Source organism: Lactuca saligna, chromosome 4 (assembly GCF_052625555.1).
Source record: "Lactuca saligna cultivar CGN05327 chromosome 4, ASM5262555v1, whole genome shotgun sequence".
Classification (NCBI taxonomy): domain Eukaryota; kingdom Viridiplantae; phylum Streptophyta; class Magnoliopsida; order Asterales; family Asteraceae; genus Lactuca; species Lactuca saligna.
In genome coordinates this window covers 284,486,298-284,502,236 of record NC_136420.1, presented here as the reverse complement: position 1 = coordinate 284,502,236, position 15,939 = coordinate 284,486,298, and the positions used below count along the sequence as shown (strand labels likewise).

Genomic DNA, 15,939 nt, shown 5'->3' with positions numbered 1-15,939 from the left:
AAACCGATCCATGTTCATCCCTACAAAACATGCTCAATCAAACGATCTATATAAAATTGATAGTTAAGGACCGGAGAGCTCCAACTTTTTGACAAATATAAGTATCAATTACAGTAATAAAATTAATCACATTTAATTACTGGATGTGTCTTCATAAACACAACTAAAATTAAAATAAAATAATAAGTAAAAGTATGGAGCATATAGTCAAATAATGCAATATCTTTTTCAAAAGGGAAATATATACGTGTTCGAGATAATAAAAATTGTCTTTCCAAATAAAGCTAGTGTCTCTCTTGACCAAACAAGTGCCCTTTTCTTTTTCCACCCAATTCCAGCTTTTCCAAACACACACACATTCCGCTCACATTCCCTTACAAGTTACAAGTGATTTATCGGATCCAAGTTTCTTTACTCGATTCACCGCATCCGTGTTTCTTTACAGTCAGATTGCATAGACTTCGCCAACAAAGATTTGATTTTTATTAGATCTTTCAATCATACCTTCAAATGGCGTCTTCTTCAACTTCATCCGCTAATAAGGGCTTTAAGTATGATGTATTTTTGAGTTTCAGGGGTGAAGATACTCGTACGAGCTTCATTGATCATCTTTATCATGCTCTTCAGAACAAAAGCATTCATACTTACAAGGACGATGAGAGAATCAGAAAAGGGAAAAGAATTAGTGATGAGCTCATCGGATCCATTGAAGACTCCAAATTCTACATTATTGTTTTCTCCAAGAGTTATGCCTCTTCATCGTGGTGCTTGGATGAACTTGTTAAGATAATGGAGTGTCAAAGGACTAACCATCATATCACTTACCCAGTCTTCTACAACGTGGAACCTTCGGAAGTCCGCAAACAAAGCGGAGCAGTGGCAGAGGCCTTTGCAGGACATGAAAAGGAAGAGGCTCCTGGGAAATGGAGAGAGGCTCTGAAAGAAGCAGCGGATCTCTCTGGATGGGAGTTGAAGAACACTGCTGAAGGGTAATTCTTTCAATATCTCTGCAATATTCTTGAATTTTGAAAATTTACTGATCTGGTGTATAACCTGGATGTAAAGGGGTGGTATGTGGCATCTTGTCTAATTTTAACTGGAGTTTTTAGTCTTTCTGCAAAGAATAATGAAATATGATTGTGCATCTATTTTATTTTTCATATGGGGTTGTATACTTGTATATTATATATAGATCTGAAAGTAACTGGTCATGTGGGATTTTGAGTAGGCTAATTGAATTTTTTTTTTTTTTTTTTTTTTAAATGCAGGCATGAAGCTAAATTCATCCAAAAAATAGTTGAAGACCTTTCACTAGAGTTACGTGCCATCAGTTTCAACATTGATGAAAAGTTAGTAGGAATGGAGTCCCGGGTCATGGATGTAGTATCATGTTTAGGAACCGGTTCTGATGATGTCCGCATGATTGGGATAAAGGGAATGGGAGGTGGTGGGAAGACAACTTTGGCCAGAGCTGTTTTTGATCGCATATCCTTTCAGTTTGAAGGTAAAAGCTTTGTGCACAATGTTAGGGAAGTTTCAAATGCTTCTTTGTCCGGTTTGAAGTCTTTGCAGAAACAAGTCCTTCGGGACATCTTAAATGATAAAGGCATCAGTGTAAGTAGTGTTTTTGATGGAAAAGAAATAATGAAAAAGATGATGCGTCATAGGAAGGTTCTTATTGTTCTAGATGATGTGAATCGTATAGACCAGCTTGAGGCGTTAGCTGGTGATCTTAATTGGTTCAAGCTAGGAAGTAGAATTATAATCACAACAAGAGATGAGCAAGTGCTTTTAGCACACGGAGTAGAATTCGTTTGTGATGTTAGTCTATTATCGAACAAGGAAGCAATTTGCCTTTTCAAGACGTATGCATTTGGCAGAGAGATTCCAATTCAACGATACGAAGAGTTTTCAAAACAAGTTGTAAGCTATGCTGCTGGTCTTCCCTTAACGATTAAAGTTTTAGGTTCGCTTCTGTGTGGTAAAAATGAGCTTGAATGGGAAGATGCCCTAAAAAGATTAAAAACAATTCCACTAGCAGAAACTTTGAAAATATTGGAATTAAGCTATACCAATCTAGAAGACGATTACAAGGAAATATTCCTAGATATTGCATGCTACCTAAAAGGTTGGGAGAGAAACAAAGCAATCAAAGTACTTGAAAGTTGTGGATTTCATGCTAGAATTGGTTTACGAGTTCTAGAGCAAAAATCTCTCATAACTTTTAATTGTGATTCTTATGATTATGAGTGGGTGGGAATGCATGACCATCTTAAGGAAATGGCTATGAATATTATTCGTCGCTCGCACCCCGATGAGCCTCACAAGCATAGCCGATTATGGAAAATCGATGAAATTGAAGATATATTGGCCAATGATTTGGTAAGGATCAAGTTTTACTTATATGTTGGGAAAAAATTAACACATTTATAGTTATTATGACACAAGTTTCATGGTGACTTCTTTTGGATTGCAGGGTACAAAAGCAACAAGATGTATACAATTCCACACTAAGAAATTCAATCCGCATATTCTTATAAAAGGTCTGAGAAATATGAAGGAACTTAGATTTTTTTCTGTTCGTGGAGATACTTCCAATGATTTTAAGTTTCGTATAGTCGGTCCACACTTCCCAAATGCTATACGATATCTGCATTGGACCGATTACCCTTTTAGGACTTTACCCAAAACATTTCAAGCAAATAATCTTGTTGCACTTGAGATGGATGGCAGCAAAATTGTACAGCTTTGGGAAGGGAGAGAAAGAAAGGTAAAATTATATATGGTTGATTGATTGTTTTGCATGATTCATTATAATGATATACACTCATACTTTTGTTATTACATCAATATTATTCATTTTTCTTTTTTCTTATTTTAGGGTCTTTACAAGCTCAGATTCCTTGACCTCAGTTGTTCAAGTTTGAGGACCCTTGACCTTGAGCTGGCTCCAAACCTTGAAGAGTTGATTCTTGTTGGATGCAAGAATTTGGAAAAACTTCACTTGCCTAGAAGATGTCTAAATCTAAGATGCTTACTACTCACTAATTCAAAGTTGAGGACCCTTGACATTGGGCAGACTCCGAATCTCGAGAAGTTAGATCTTCGAAAGTCATATTGTTTGGAAGAACTTCTCATAGCCAATGAATGTCAAAAGCTCGCCGAACTCAAAATTAGTCATTCAAATTTGAGGACCCTTGACCTTGGGATGACTCCAAATCTCAAGAAGTTAGTTCTCACAGAGTGTCGTAAATTGGTAAAACTTCGCACTTCCATTGGACGTCTAAAAAAGCTTGTCCATGTAAACTTAAGTGATTGTGTGAGGTTTAGATCTTTTTGGTTTGCATCAAAAGATTATACATATTGTAGTGTGGATGAATCACTTGTGGTTGCTCCTTTAGCTGAGTTAAATCTAACTGTGAAATCCCTAGAAAGTTGCCCGCTTCACCCTAAAAGTAACTTGCCAAAGTTTCGGTTTAAATACTTTTATACAGAAGATCGGCCCTCATTGACTAGAAATCTTGAGATGCTTTTATCTGTAGGTATGTGTGCTTGCACAAACCTTGAGACGTTTTCAAGAAGCATTTGTGGGTTACAACGTTTAAGAAAGCTTAGATTCAAAGGTAGTTTTCTAGAGGTGACCAAGGACCTTGACCAGTTGAAATCTCTCGAGGAGCTAATATTGTTTTCTACAAAGATAAACCATCTTCCAGATAGCATTTGTAAGTTGAAGCATCTGAAATCTCTTGAACTTGATGATATACGGCTACTCGAGAGGTTACCTGAGGATCTTGGCCAAATAGAATGTCTAGAGAGGCTCAGTTTGTTGTCTATAGATATTAAACACCTCCCTGATAGCATTTGTATGTTGAAACATCTTAAATCCCTCAGACTTATATTCTGTAGTCTTCTTGAGAAGTTACCCGAGGATCTTGGCCAATTACAATGTTTAGAGGAGCTAATCCTAACTAACTGCAAGTTTTTACAAGATATCCCGAATAGCATTTGCATGTTAAAACGCCTGAAAAATCTTCAACTTCATGAATGTTCGCTGCTTGAGAAGTTACCAGTGGATCTTGGCCAATTAGAATGTTTAGAGAACTTAAGCCTACGGAAGAATGAGTTTTTACAAGATATTCCGAATAGCATCTGCGAGATGAAATGTCTAAAATATCTTAATCTCTACAAATGTATTCGAGTTGAGAAATTGCCTGAGGAACTTGGATGTTTGGAATGTTTAAAAGAGTTACATATAAATGGTACAAGCATAAGTCATCTTCCCCAGAGCATTCTTTCGTTGAATGGTCTGGGTATTGTTGGGCCAATACAGCTTCTTAAGTCGTGTGGGTTTGCACCCATGATGCAGATACCCACAGATACCTACAGATATAAAATACATTATTGGGTACGGGTACCCATAATTCAGGCACACACAACAGGAGTCTCCTCTACCATACTCCACGGATGATTTTGAGAAGTTTTGTGGCCCAGAAAAGACAACTCAAAAGCACTATTGTAAAAGGTACTTTCTGCGTTTTTTTTATTCATCATGTTACATTGATTTCAATTTTGAAATTATTATATAATGATAATTAATTTTTCAGCCAAAATCAATAATTATAACTAAAAAGATACACGTACTAATGTACTGTACATAGAGACAATGTTTGTGTTACATGTAGATCTTTCGATGTCTTTATCTATGTGGAGGATGGAAATATCAAGCTACTTTTATTTTGTGCTCTGATATTGCTGTTTTGTACTTGTCAAAAAAGTGATTTGATCTTCTATCAGGCAGCTGCATCTGGTCTGTTCTTCTTCAACAAGCGTGGGAACTGGGATGAATATTTATTAATTGAGATTAATTTGGTATCTATGTAAGGGAATGTATTTATTATCTCAAGCCATGTTACTTTGTTCCTAGCAACATCTACTCATAATTTGGTCTCTACATAGGTCTTCCTCTTGAGGTATAACTAAACTTTCTCTCATCGTTCCCATGGACTTCTGTTAATTCTTGATGTCATAATTGTTTCAGGATCTTGAGCTTCTACAATTTCAACCAACAATATGTATTTATGGAGCTGAGTGCCTCATGACTGAAGTTCTGTGTGTTTTTCTTCATTTAAGTCACAGATAATTTAAAAACTCTTTATAACTTGGTTCATCCTAATCTCATTCTCTTCTCTTGATTAAGGATGTCAAAAAGTCTCGTGGGACCCCGTTCCCGTGGGGGGTCCTTCCCGTTTGGGGGAATTTTTTTTTAAAAAAAAGTCGAGGGCGGGGATGGGGGTGGGGGTGGGGGCAAGGTTAACCCCCGTTTTAGTTTCGGGGTAGGGGTGGGGGTAGGCAATCCCGTCTTGAAACCTCCATGGGGACCCTGTTAATAAATCACATATATATTTACATATATTAATTATATAAATATAATAAACAATAACATGATTTTGAGCTTCCAAAATTCATCAAAAAACATGTTTTTAAGTTGTTAGTATATTGATTTTAAGATGTAATAACTTTTTTATTTTTAACATGTAAAATTCTGCTATAAATAATTATTTGTTATCTAAAAAGTAGCTTCTTTTAGCTTAAATAACAACTTCTTTTATCCCAAAAAAAGCAGCCCAAAATCAATGGGAACGGGGGCAGGGGCGGGGATAATAAAGGGGATTCGGGGGAGGGGGCGGGGGTAGGAAGGTTGAACATTTCGGGGGTGGGGGCGGGACGGGGAATGCACTCCCCGTCCCGTTTGTCCCGTTGACATCTCTACTCTTGATTCCAAAAACAAAGCCCATGAATTAACACACACCGAATACTGAGCAAGAAATCAAGCAATTTTTTTTTCAAATTCGTCATTTAATTTCACTATATTGATCCCATTAACACTAATAATTGAATTTGAAATCTACAAATCAATTATTCTTATAGAATTCAAGAAATTAATTTATTGACCTGACTAAAAAGAAATTGATCATTGTCAGCCACACCCAAGAGGATGTGGAGTGGCGGAGTATAGTGGGAAGGGATATCTTTTTCCAATTTGGTACCAGAAATTCAAGATCATGTTTTCGTAATCTAGGGCTTCCTTCTTTGCTATTTTCTTTGAAGCTAAACATCACAACACGCCAATCGTAGCAAACCCTTGATACATCGATGATGAAATGGGGAGTTACTCGGAGGGGGGAAATCAAAAAAGGGAGGAAATGTTGAGAGGCATCGATGATGGAAGTAGGAGTTACTGGAAGGAAATAGTGGAAATGAGGAACTTCGCCTTCGATTTGGTCCCACAACACCATCTCTTATCCTACTCACAAGTCTCACACCATTATCATTTATCCACTTCACATGCCACCATCTTAGATCTGTTTAAACACAGAGGTAATGGTAAGGAGCAAGGTGTGACTGTTTTTTTCCGCATGGAAGTATTCGGGTTTAACCCATTTAATGATTGGGTTGAAAATTTCAACCCAACCCAACTTGTTTATTTAAATTGATTGATAGTTTCAACACAACCCAACCTTTTAGATAAACCGGTTGTCACTGGGTTGAATTGTTTATGTAGTTCCCGACCCAACCTATTAAATAAATAGATTAAACTTGGGTTAACCCATTTAAAATCAAATAAATAAATTATATAATTAAATATTATACCACTTAAATTAGTTACATACGTAAATAAAACTTCATAATTATGACAAAAGCACAATCATAATTTATAAATACAAATAAATTGTTCAAATAACATTAAAAATGTTTAGTTTCAAAGTGATTTTGCAGAGTGAACGGGATTATCGGCGCTAAAAAATGATGGAAATTAGGATTGAATTTTATTAAACATAGATAATAATAATGAAATATTATAATTTCCAAATTAATACTTTGATCAATACATGATAATATTCAAGTTATTATTAAATTATATATATATATATATATATATATATATATATATATATATATATATATATATATATATATATATATATATATATATATATACTTAAATGGATTAATAGGTTGACAACGGGTTGATGATTTTTAACCAACCCAACCTATTTAATTAAATGAGTTAGATGGGTTGGCTCATTTAAGTTAAATGGGTTGAAAACCTCAACCAAACCCGTTAATTTTAGGTTGGGTTGGGGTTGGGTTGGCGGGTTTGATCGATTTTGCCAGCTCTACTTGAAAGGAAGGTGTGGGGGAAAAAATATAAAAATTTAAAGTTATGTAAAAAAACCTTAATGAATTATATATTTTAATCCAAATATTTGGTGTTTTAGGCTGAAACAACATGCCCATTTGCAATTTGGCATATATTATTGCAAATTCGCTATAATGTGTTATAAAATCAATTCATTTCGCCATGTTTGCCCTATAGTATATATATTCTTATTCTAATAAATGAATATGTTTATTTTCTTATTGATAAGTGTCAAAATATTAGAACTCCTCATTAATATTATATGTTAACTATCATGACAATTGTCCACTTAATAATTATCCATTTTCAATTTTAAATTTCTCACTCTAATTTCATTAATTGAATCATTAATTCTCCATTTTAAATTTTAAATTTCTCACTCTAATTTCATTAACTTAATCACTGATTCTCCATTTTAAATTTTAAATTTTGAAAATTTTCACTTTAATTATATTAAATTAATAACATTAGATTAAAAATAAAATAAAATTAATGATGGGTTTGAGCCATAAGAACATTCCTATGTGCACTTGCAAACCCTAATGCTTGGATCTAGGTTTCTCTAATGAACATGTTTTTCATCCAAGACTTGCAAACCCTAGATCTATGATATACAATTCGAAATTAACAAGACAAAGTAGATCTAGATGATTACCTCTTTCTTGGAAGCTTGAATCTTGTTATCCTTGGAGCTTAGAGTCACATTTGTCACTCCTCTAATGGCTTACAAACACCAAGAAGCAAGAAGATGATATGGAGAGAGGTTGAGGGCACAAAATCGGCTCTAGGAAATGCTTAGGGTTTCTGGTAGCCGATTTCTGTAGCCCCTGGGACCTTTAAATACATGAGCTGCTAGGGTTACAGCCTGAAACCCTAATTGGATTACTTAGGCCTTAAGTAGTCCAAGGATCCTTCTAGATTAGGGCTTGGATGATTTCAATGAGCCTATGCACCTTATTTCTGTCCACCCCATGATCCATAAGGATCCACGGCCCAAAACCAACTATCACACAATTGACAGTTCTAGTCCCCTTTATTTAATTAATCTCTTTTAGCCACAAAATTAATTCTTAATTAATTCTTGTCTAATATTAATTAAACTATATGATTTCTATTTTAATATATTAATCATATAATATATTAATAAATCATAATAACCTCTTTATTCATAAATCATTCTATCATGTTGCTCTGGTGAAGGCAACCCAAAAGGATCATGCACAACCGGGTCAACTACTTACCAAATATAGTTACGGGCTTAGACACTAATCCAACAGTCTCCCACTTGGATAAGTCTAGTAACTATAATGTGAGTATATTCCGATTAGCAATCGTAGCTCTCAAAGACGTTGTCAAACTCTGATCTTATCAGTAACCTGTCCTTTAGATAAGGGATCGTATAGCCCTCTGTTCTAGATATCATGCGAACAATCACATTGAACATAGTCATACTTATTATCCAACAGTTTGTTTCTCGATCTCAGTTTCATTTGACATAGAACTTAAACACATCAATTCAGTCCTGATCGGGCCCGACACATAAGTCAAATCAAATTATCGAGGGGCCCTGATATCGCTTTTTCCCTCTTAGGATAAAAGAAACAGATAAACTTCGACTTATATGCATTTACTATTCACTAATCAAATCATACACAATAATGCGTTTTCTGAAATCAAGTTACTGATGCGTTTTCGCATTATCAATGCACAACCAATCAGCCACCAATAAACCATATATCTAGGTTTTAAGACCATATGATATTATCGTCTTGCAATCACTCGTGATAAATTCCATGAAGTGATTCCAGCAAGTGTCGGTTTATTCCAATGCTGAAAACTTGTTCATAAGCACTCATGAACGTTGTAGCAAACCTTTGATATGTCTAATACCTTTTAGACAATCTACACACCTATTCATGATAGTCTTAATTCATACCCACTTCCAACATATGAATGATTGTGGACCATTCTAATAATTCGATTATTCTTAAATAACTCAATTATTCACGAAGTCAAAACATGTAAAGTGAAACAATAGTTAAACAATCAACAAAAGACAATAACTATACTTATAAATAATACTCCTTTATTTAGTCATCAAATGTCAATTACATTTATCTATTACACGTTTCTAAACTATCTAATCTAAACTAATATCGTCCTTCAGCCCAATGCTCCTAGCGTGCTGCAAGTGCTCAACCCTACTCAGTCCCTTCGTAAGCGGATCTGCTGGGTTATCTTCTGACGATACCCTCTTCACTACGAGGAGTCCTTTTTCTACCCGATGTCGAATAAAGTGATATTTTTTGTCGATATGTCGAGATCTACCATGATCCCTCGGTTCCTTGGTCAAGGCAACCGCTCCTTCATTATCACATAAAGTTTCCATAGGCTCCTTTATGGTAGGAACAACTCCAAGGTCTCCAATGAAGTTCTTCAACCATATCGCCTCCTTTGACGCTTCACTCGCTGCAATGTACTCTGATTCGCACGTTGAATCAGCTACGGTTTCTTGCTTGGAACTTTTCCAAGTCACTGCTCCTCCTTTCAGGGTAAAGACCCAGCCTGCCTGCGAACGGTAGTTGTCTCTGTCGGTCTGAAAACTGGCGTAACTATACCCTCGCACCCTTAAGTCATCACTCCCACCGATGACTAGAAACCATTCCTTGGTCCTCCAAAGGTACTTAAGAATGTTCTTGACTGTGGTCCAATGCGCTATGTCGGGGTTCCCTTGATATCTACTGACCATGCTCAAAGCGAAGGTCGCATCAGGGCGAGTACAAGTCATAACATACATAATCGAGCCAACTGCGGAAGCGTATGGTACTCGGCTCATTTCTGCTATCTCGATTTCAGTAATCGGGCATTGAGTCTTACTCAACTTGGCATTACTTTGGATTGGTAATTCTCCCTTCTTTGAGTTTTCCATACTAAAACGTTTTAGTACCTTGTCCAAGTAAGTATTCTGACTAAGTCCTATTAGTCTCTTACTTCTGTCTCTCATTATCCTTATTCTCAAAATATAGGAAGCCTCTCTGAGGTTCTTCATAGAGAAGCACTTCCCGAGCCAGGACTTAACCTCCTGCAGTGTCAGAATGTCGTTTCCTATGAGCAGTATGTCATCGACATACAAATGAGGAAGCTCACTATACTCCCACTGGCTTTGACATACACACATGATTCATCCTCGCTTCGTATCAACCCAAACTCTTTGACTTTCTCATCAAAAAAAAGATTTCATCTGCGAGACGCTTGCTTAAGTCCATAAATGGACTTCTCAAGCTTACACACTCTATTGGGACGCTTCGCATTGACAAAACCCTCCGGCTGAGCCATGTAAACATCCTCAGCTAACTTTCCATTAAGGAAAGCAGTTTTGACATCCATCTGCCATATTTCATAACCATGAAATGCAACAATGGCCAACATCACCCTAATAGACTTTATTTTCGCAACTGGTGAGAAGGTCTCATCATAGTCAACTCCAGGAGTTTGAGTAAAGCCCTTCGCAACCAATCACGCCTTATATGTGTGCACATTCCCATCCATGTCGGTCTTTTTCTTGAAGATCCACTTGCACCCGACCGTCTTATGTCCAGGCACATGGTCAACCAAATTCCAAATTTGGTTGTCGTACATGGACTAAATCTCGCTGTCCATTGCCTCTTTCTATTTTGCAGACTCCGAGCCTGCCATGGCTTCCTTATAGTTGTTAGGTTCATCCAAATTTATTAGTGTGCTATCACTAATATACATGTCCCATTCTGTAGTAATATGAAAACCATATAACTGGGGTTGAACTCTAACTCTTTTGGAACGTCTAAGAGGTAATGACTCGTCAATCGGTTCAACCGGAGTTTCCTCCCCGGGTTAAGCGTCAGCGTTAGAGGTTCCTTCATCGCTCGACTCTTGAATCTCTTCAATATCGATTTGTCTCCCACTGTCTCCTTGGCTTATGAGTTCTCGCTCTCAGAAAACCCCTCTCCTCGCAACGAAGACAACATTGTCACTCGGTCTACAGAAGAGATATCCAAAGGATTTCTGTGGGTAGCCGATGAAAATACACCGCTCACTACGAGGTTTGAGCTGGTCGTCAGTCTCTCGTCTTACGAAAGCCTCACAACCCTAAACCTTCATATGTGCCAACGAGGGAGATTTCCCTGTCCATATCTCGTGAGGTATTTTGGCAACCTTCTTTGTAGGGACTAAGTTAAGGATATGGGCGGCAGTCTCTAAGGCACCTCTCAACTACCCGTACCACATCCTTCTTTATACAGGGCCACTAATAATCTCTCTTCAGGTCCAGATACATCTTAGTAGCCCCGGGACGGATCGAGAACCTCAATCTATGCACCTCCTCCATTAGTATACACCAAGCTCCGCCCGTACAGGGAACCCAAATCTGCCCTCGGAAAGTCATGAGCCCTCTACTATCCGACACAAACTCAGACACCTACCCAATCACTCGCTCCCTCTTGCGGTTCTCTGATTTCACAGCCTCCACCAGTGCCTCTTGAATGGTATCTAAGACCGGAGTCATCAACGTCATCCTCATACACACATCTCGGATTGGAGCACCCACTGCTCTATGGCTCAAGGCGTCGGCTACTACATTAGCCTTTTCCCGGATGATACATGATCTCACAGTCATAGTCTTTCACTACATCCAACCACCTCCTCTATCTCATATTCAGATTGGGGCTGATCCATGAGATACTTCAGGCTCTTGTGGTTCATGTATACGGTACACCGAACCTTGTACAAATAGTGGCGCCAGATCTTGAGGGTGAACACCACCGCCCCCAGCTCTAGATCATGGGTGGGATATCTCGTCTCATGAGGCTTCAATTGCCTCGATGCATATGCTATCACGTGCCCCCTATCACGTGCCCCCTCTGCATCAGCATTGCACCCATCCTTGATATAGAAGAATCGCAGTAAACCACAAAGTCCTCCACTCCTTTCAGGAGGGCTAACATCGGGGCTTCACATAGTCTCTGGCGAAGTGTCTTAAATGACGCCTACTGCTCGGGCTCCCAAATGAAAGTAACACCCTTCCGAGTCAACCTGGTGAGAGGGACGGCAATTTTGGAGAAATTTCTGATAAATCTCCAATAGTAGCCAACCAATCCCATAAAACTCCTGATCTCGGTGGGGGATCTCGACACCTCCCATTTCATCACCGCCTCTATCTTAGCCACATCGACCAATATCCCATTTTGATTAACGAGGTGCCATAGGAACTGGACCTCTCGTAACCAAAAATCATACTTGGAGAATTTGGCATAAAGCCTCTCCGTCCTCTAAACTCCAAGAATCTCTCGCAGATGCTTCTCGTGATGCTCTCTGGATCTTGAATACACCAACATATCATCGATGAACATGATCACCGATCGATCCAACATAGGCCTACACACCCGATTCATGAGGTCCATAAACGCTGCTGGTGCGTTGGTGAGCCCAAAAGGCATCACCACGAACCCGTAGTGCCCATAACGAGTCCTAAAGGCCGTCTTCAGGATATCGTCCTCGCAGACTCTCATATGATGATATCCATACCTCAAATCAATCATGGAAAACCAAGACGCCTCATGCAACTAATCAAGCAAATCATCGATCCTCAGAAGTGGATAACGGTTCTTGACTATCAGTTTGTTCAACTCACGGTAATCAATGCACATCCGGTGTGAACCATCATTTTTCTTGACAAAAAGGATCGGCGCTCCCTACGACGAGCTACTTGGTCTGATAAATCCCTTCCCTAGCAGCTCCTGAAGCTGTGAAGAGAACTCCTGCATCTTTGGTGGCGCAAGGCGATAAGGTGCCTTGGGGATAGACGCCGCTCCCAAAACCAAATCAATCCAGAACTCCACTTGCCTCTCGGGAGGCACACCTAGTGACTCCTCGGGAAAAACATCTAAAAACTCACTCACTATCGGAACCTTGGCGACAAAACTCGATCTCTCTAGCACCCCGCGTATCCATCACATACGCTAAAAAACCCCTACAACCCTACTATAGACTCTGTCTCGCTCTGGCAGCCGACCAGAAAGCTTACCTTAATCGGGTACCCTCGCCATACACTGTAAGAACTCCCCCACTAGGGTCTCATATGGTCACCACCTAACGCTCGCATTCGATCACAGCTCCGAACCGACTCAACCAGTCCATGCCCACAATGACACAGACATCACCCATTGCGATCGGCACCTGATCTATCGGAAACTCAACACCAAAAATCTCAAGCACACATCCCTGGATCATATCAGTAGCATACATCACATGCTCATCGGCTATAGATACTTTCAAAGGTCGACTCAACGTCTAATGTCGGATACTGATGTGGTGACTAAATGCTAATGACACGAAGGACCGACTCGCACCCAAGTTAAATAACACAAAGGCAGGTACATGACTCACAAGAAAAGTACCTATACACTACACAATATAAGCACAATATAACTCAAAATAGAATAAATAAAAAACACATACTGGCCACAACATCTGGTGTTGTGAGGACCTCATCCGCTGTCAGCTGAAAGGCTCTCCCACGAACCTTCGGTGTCTCGACCTTTGTTGGTCGACTCTCGGTAACTCGTATAGCAGTAGGTGCAGATCCTTATGCTAATCCATGAAGCAGTTGGGGACACTCGGCCTTCCAATGGCCGTTCTGGTTACAGTGAAAGTAGACTGCAAACCCCTTGGGGTAATCCCTCTATATGTGCCCCTTCTTGCCACATTTGTAGCAAATACCCACTCGAAATGGTCCCTCGTGACTCTTTCTGCACTTCCCACAAGTGAGGCCTTTCTGGCCCCCTGATCTCGAATAAGCGGGCTTAGCCCGCTTGGCTACCGGCTGCGACTGTGCCGGCCGCCGATCTCTCCGCTGAGACTTCGCCTCCTCCCTAGCCTGAGTCTCCAACTCAATCTCCCTCTTCCGAGCATTTGCCTGAAGCTCAGCAAATTTCCGATAAGATGAGTTCGTCATGAACTCTTGAATATCCCTCCTAAAAAGGCTCAAATACCGGCTCATACGTGCCTATTCAGTAGACACGTGCTCAGGGCAGAACAACGCCCTCTCGTGAAACATCCTGGTAATCTCTGTCACTGACTCTATCTTCTTCTTGAGAGACAGAAACTCTTGGGCCAATCATTCCCTCTCTACCGGGGGAACATACTTATCTCGGAACATCAAAGTAAACCTCACCCATGTCACCGCAATGTGCTCTGTAGGAGTAAAATTGCCCGTCACAAACTTCCACCAGTCCTTTGCTCCTAAGTGAAGTTGGTTCAGCGTGAACCGTACCCTTAAATTCTCTGGGCATGAAAAGTGTAGAAACACCCCTTGATATCAGCGATCCATCTCATCACAGCAATCGGATCCTGAGTCTCATCAAACTCTTTTGGTTTCGTGTTGCTGAACTCTCGGTACAACAATGAGCCATCTCCCTGTAGCGTGGCAGCAGCAACAGCAGCAGCTGCCACCTCAGTAACTGCAACATATCGCTCGTCAAACATCTCGATCAAAGTGGACTTAATAGACTCAAACATCTCCGGAATATCCTCTCGTATGGTTGCGACCACCTCGTCATGAATCATCCTGCGAATCTCATCATCACTAACTCCACTGCTCTCTGGGGTGTGGCGTTTACCCACCATGGTGTCTCTGAAACACAACACAAAATCATCAGAGACTTGCTCGAGTATACTCACACTCGATCACTCGTCCCTATTTGCTCCTTAGCATCTTAAGGATTCTCACTTGGACTGCCTACAGATCTGGTGCTTTCAGTAGTACAGGACCAATACTACATTCCACACCAACCTGTAGTCATCCCAAGTCCTCCTCCTAGGATCCCAATTCACAAATACTCTATATCTCACGAATCACAAACTACTCTCTCAGTAAACCCCTCTCAAGCTCATCTAGTTATCTCTTCCAAGATTATCTCTCAACTCAGAACTCAGTAAACCCCTCTCAAGCTCATCTAGTTATCTCTTCCTAGATTATCTCTCAACTCAGAACTCAGCACATACTCAGAGCAAATAACATATAATATGGATCAAAAGCATCTCCTAGGCTAAGGCATCACAAATCAGGCAACTCTACCCCTAGAATATGAAATACCTAGCCTACTCTCTAGCATGCAATTCTAATAAAATAACTCATAAATATCTCATAACACAAAAGTAAGGATATTTTGGGAAATTACCGCTCAGGCTTTTGCTGATTGTATACACCGCTCCAACTCATTTTCTATTAAGCTCTTTTCTCATTTTAGAAAAATTGTCTCTTTTGAAAATTTTTCTCAAATCCTCAGTTTGAGTCCAAACACACCCGGTGGTGCATCCGAATCACTCAAACCAAGGCTCTAATACCAACTTGTAATGATGTAAATTTTCAAACCATAGTTTTCATTTTCAAACACAATAAAAAACATGTCACATTTTCTCAAAAATCTCAAGTATCAAAATTCAAAATATATTTCAAAAATTGTTTATCACAAATCTAGGATCCTGCGAAAACATATCTCTAATGCGGGTGTGTATATAATCAAGCCGGTGCCTTTCCGCGATCCGGAGAAGTACCTGAAACACATAACACATAACACGGTAAGCACGAAGCTTAGTGAGTTCCCCAAAATACCACATACACAAATAATAAGCCTCTCATGATTATAACTTGGCATGGACCCTCCGATCTCATGCATCTCGGTGTGGACCCTCTGGTCTCACAG

General features: G+C 39.4%; 1 protein-coding gene across 3 annotated transcripts; it reads left to right on the top strand.

Moving 5' to 3' along the window:
• The first annotated feature begins 295 nt into the window (after positions 1-295).
• On the top strand, positions 296-5,192 carry LOC145043713 (disease resistance protein RPV1-like). Of its 3 annotated transcripts, none has more exons than XM_078992446.1 (6): positions 296-989; positions 1,269-2,382; positions 2,477-2,770; positions 2,882-4,522; positions 4,795-4,970; positions 5,039-5,192. In XM_078992446.1, the coding sequence occupies exons 1-4, from the start codon at positions 511-513 to the stop codon at positions 4,466-4,468; spliced, it is 3,474 nt and encodes a 1,157-aa protein (XP_078848572.1). In that variant the 5' UTR covers positions 296-510; the 3' UTR covers positions 4,469-4,522; positions 4,795-4,970; positions 5,039-5,192. The 3 variants fall into 3 exon arrangements, with proteins under 3 accessions (XP_078848572.1, XP_078848576.1, XP_078848575.1); XM_078992450.1 differs by having other exon boundaries at positions 4,776-4,970; XM_078992449.1 differs by having other exon boundaries at positions 4,659-4,970.
• Positions 5,193-15,939: the final 10,747 nt, after the last annotated feature.

What these genes read in the sequence shown, in the direction of transcription:
- LOC145043713 (XM_078992446.1), top strand. Translation starts at nt 511, where the DNA reads ATGGCGTCTTCTTCAACTTCATCCGCTAATAAGGGCTTTAAGTATGAT. An exon ending in ATATATTGGCCAATGATTTG is followed by an intron (nt 2,383 to 2,476) that starts GTAAGGATCAAG and finishes TTTGGATTGCAG; the next exon opens with GGTACAAAAGCAACAAGATG. An exon ending in GGGAAGGGAGAGAAAGAAAG is followed by an intron (nt 2,771 to 2,881) that starts GTAAAATTATAT and finishes TTCTTATTTTAG; the next exon opens with GGTCTTTACAAGCTCAGATT.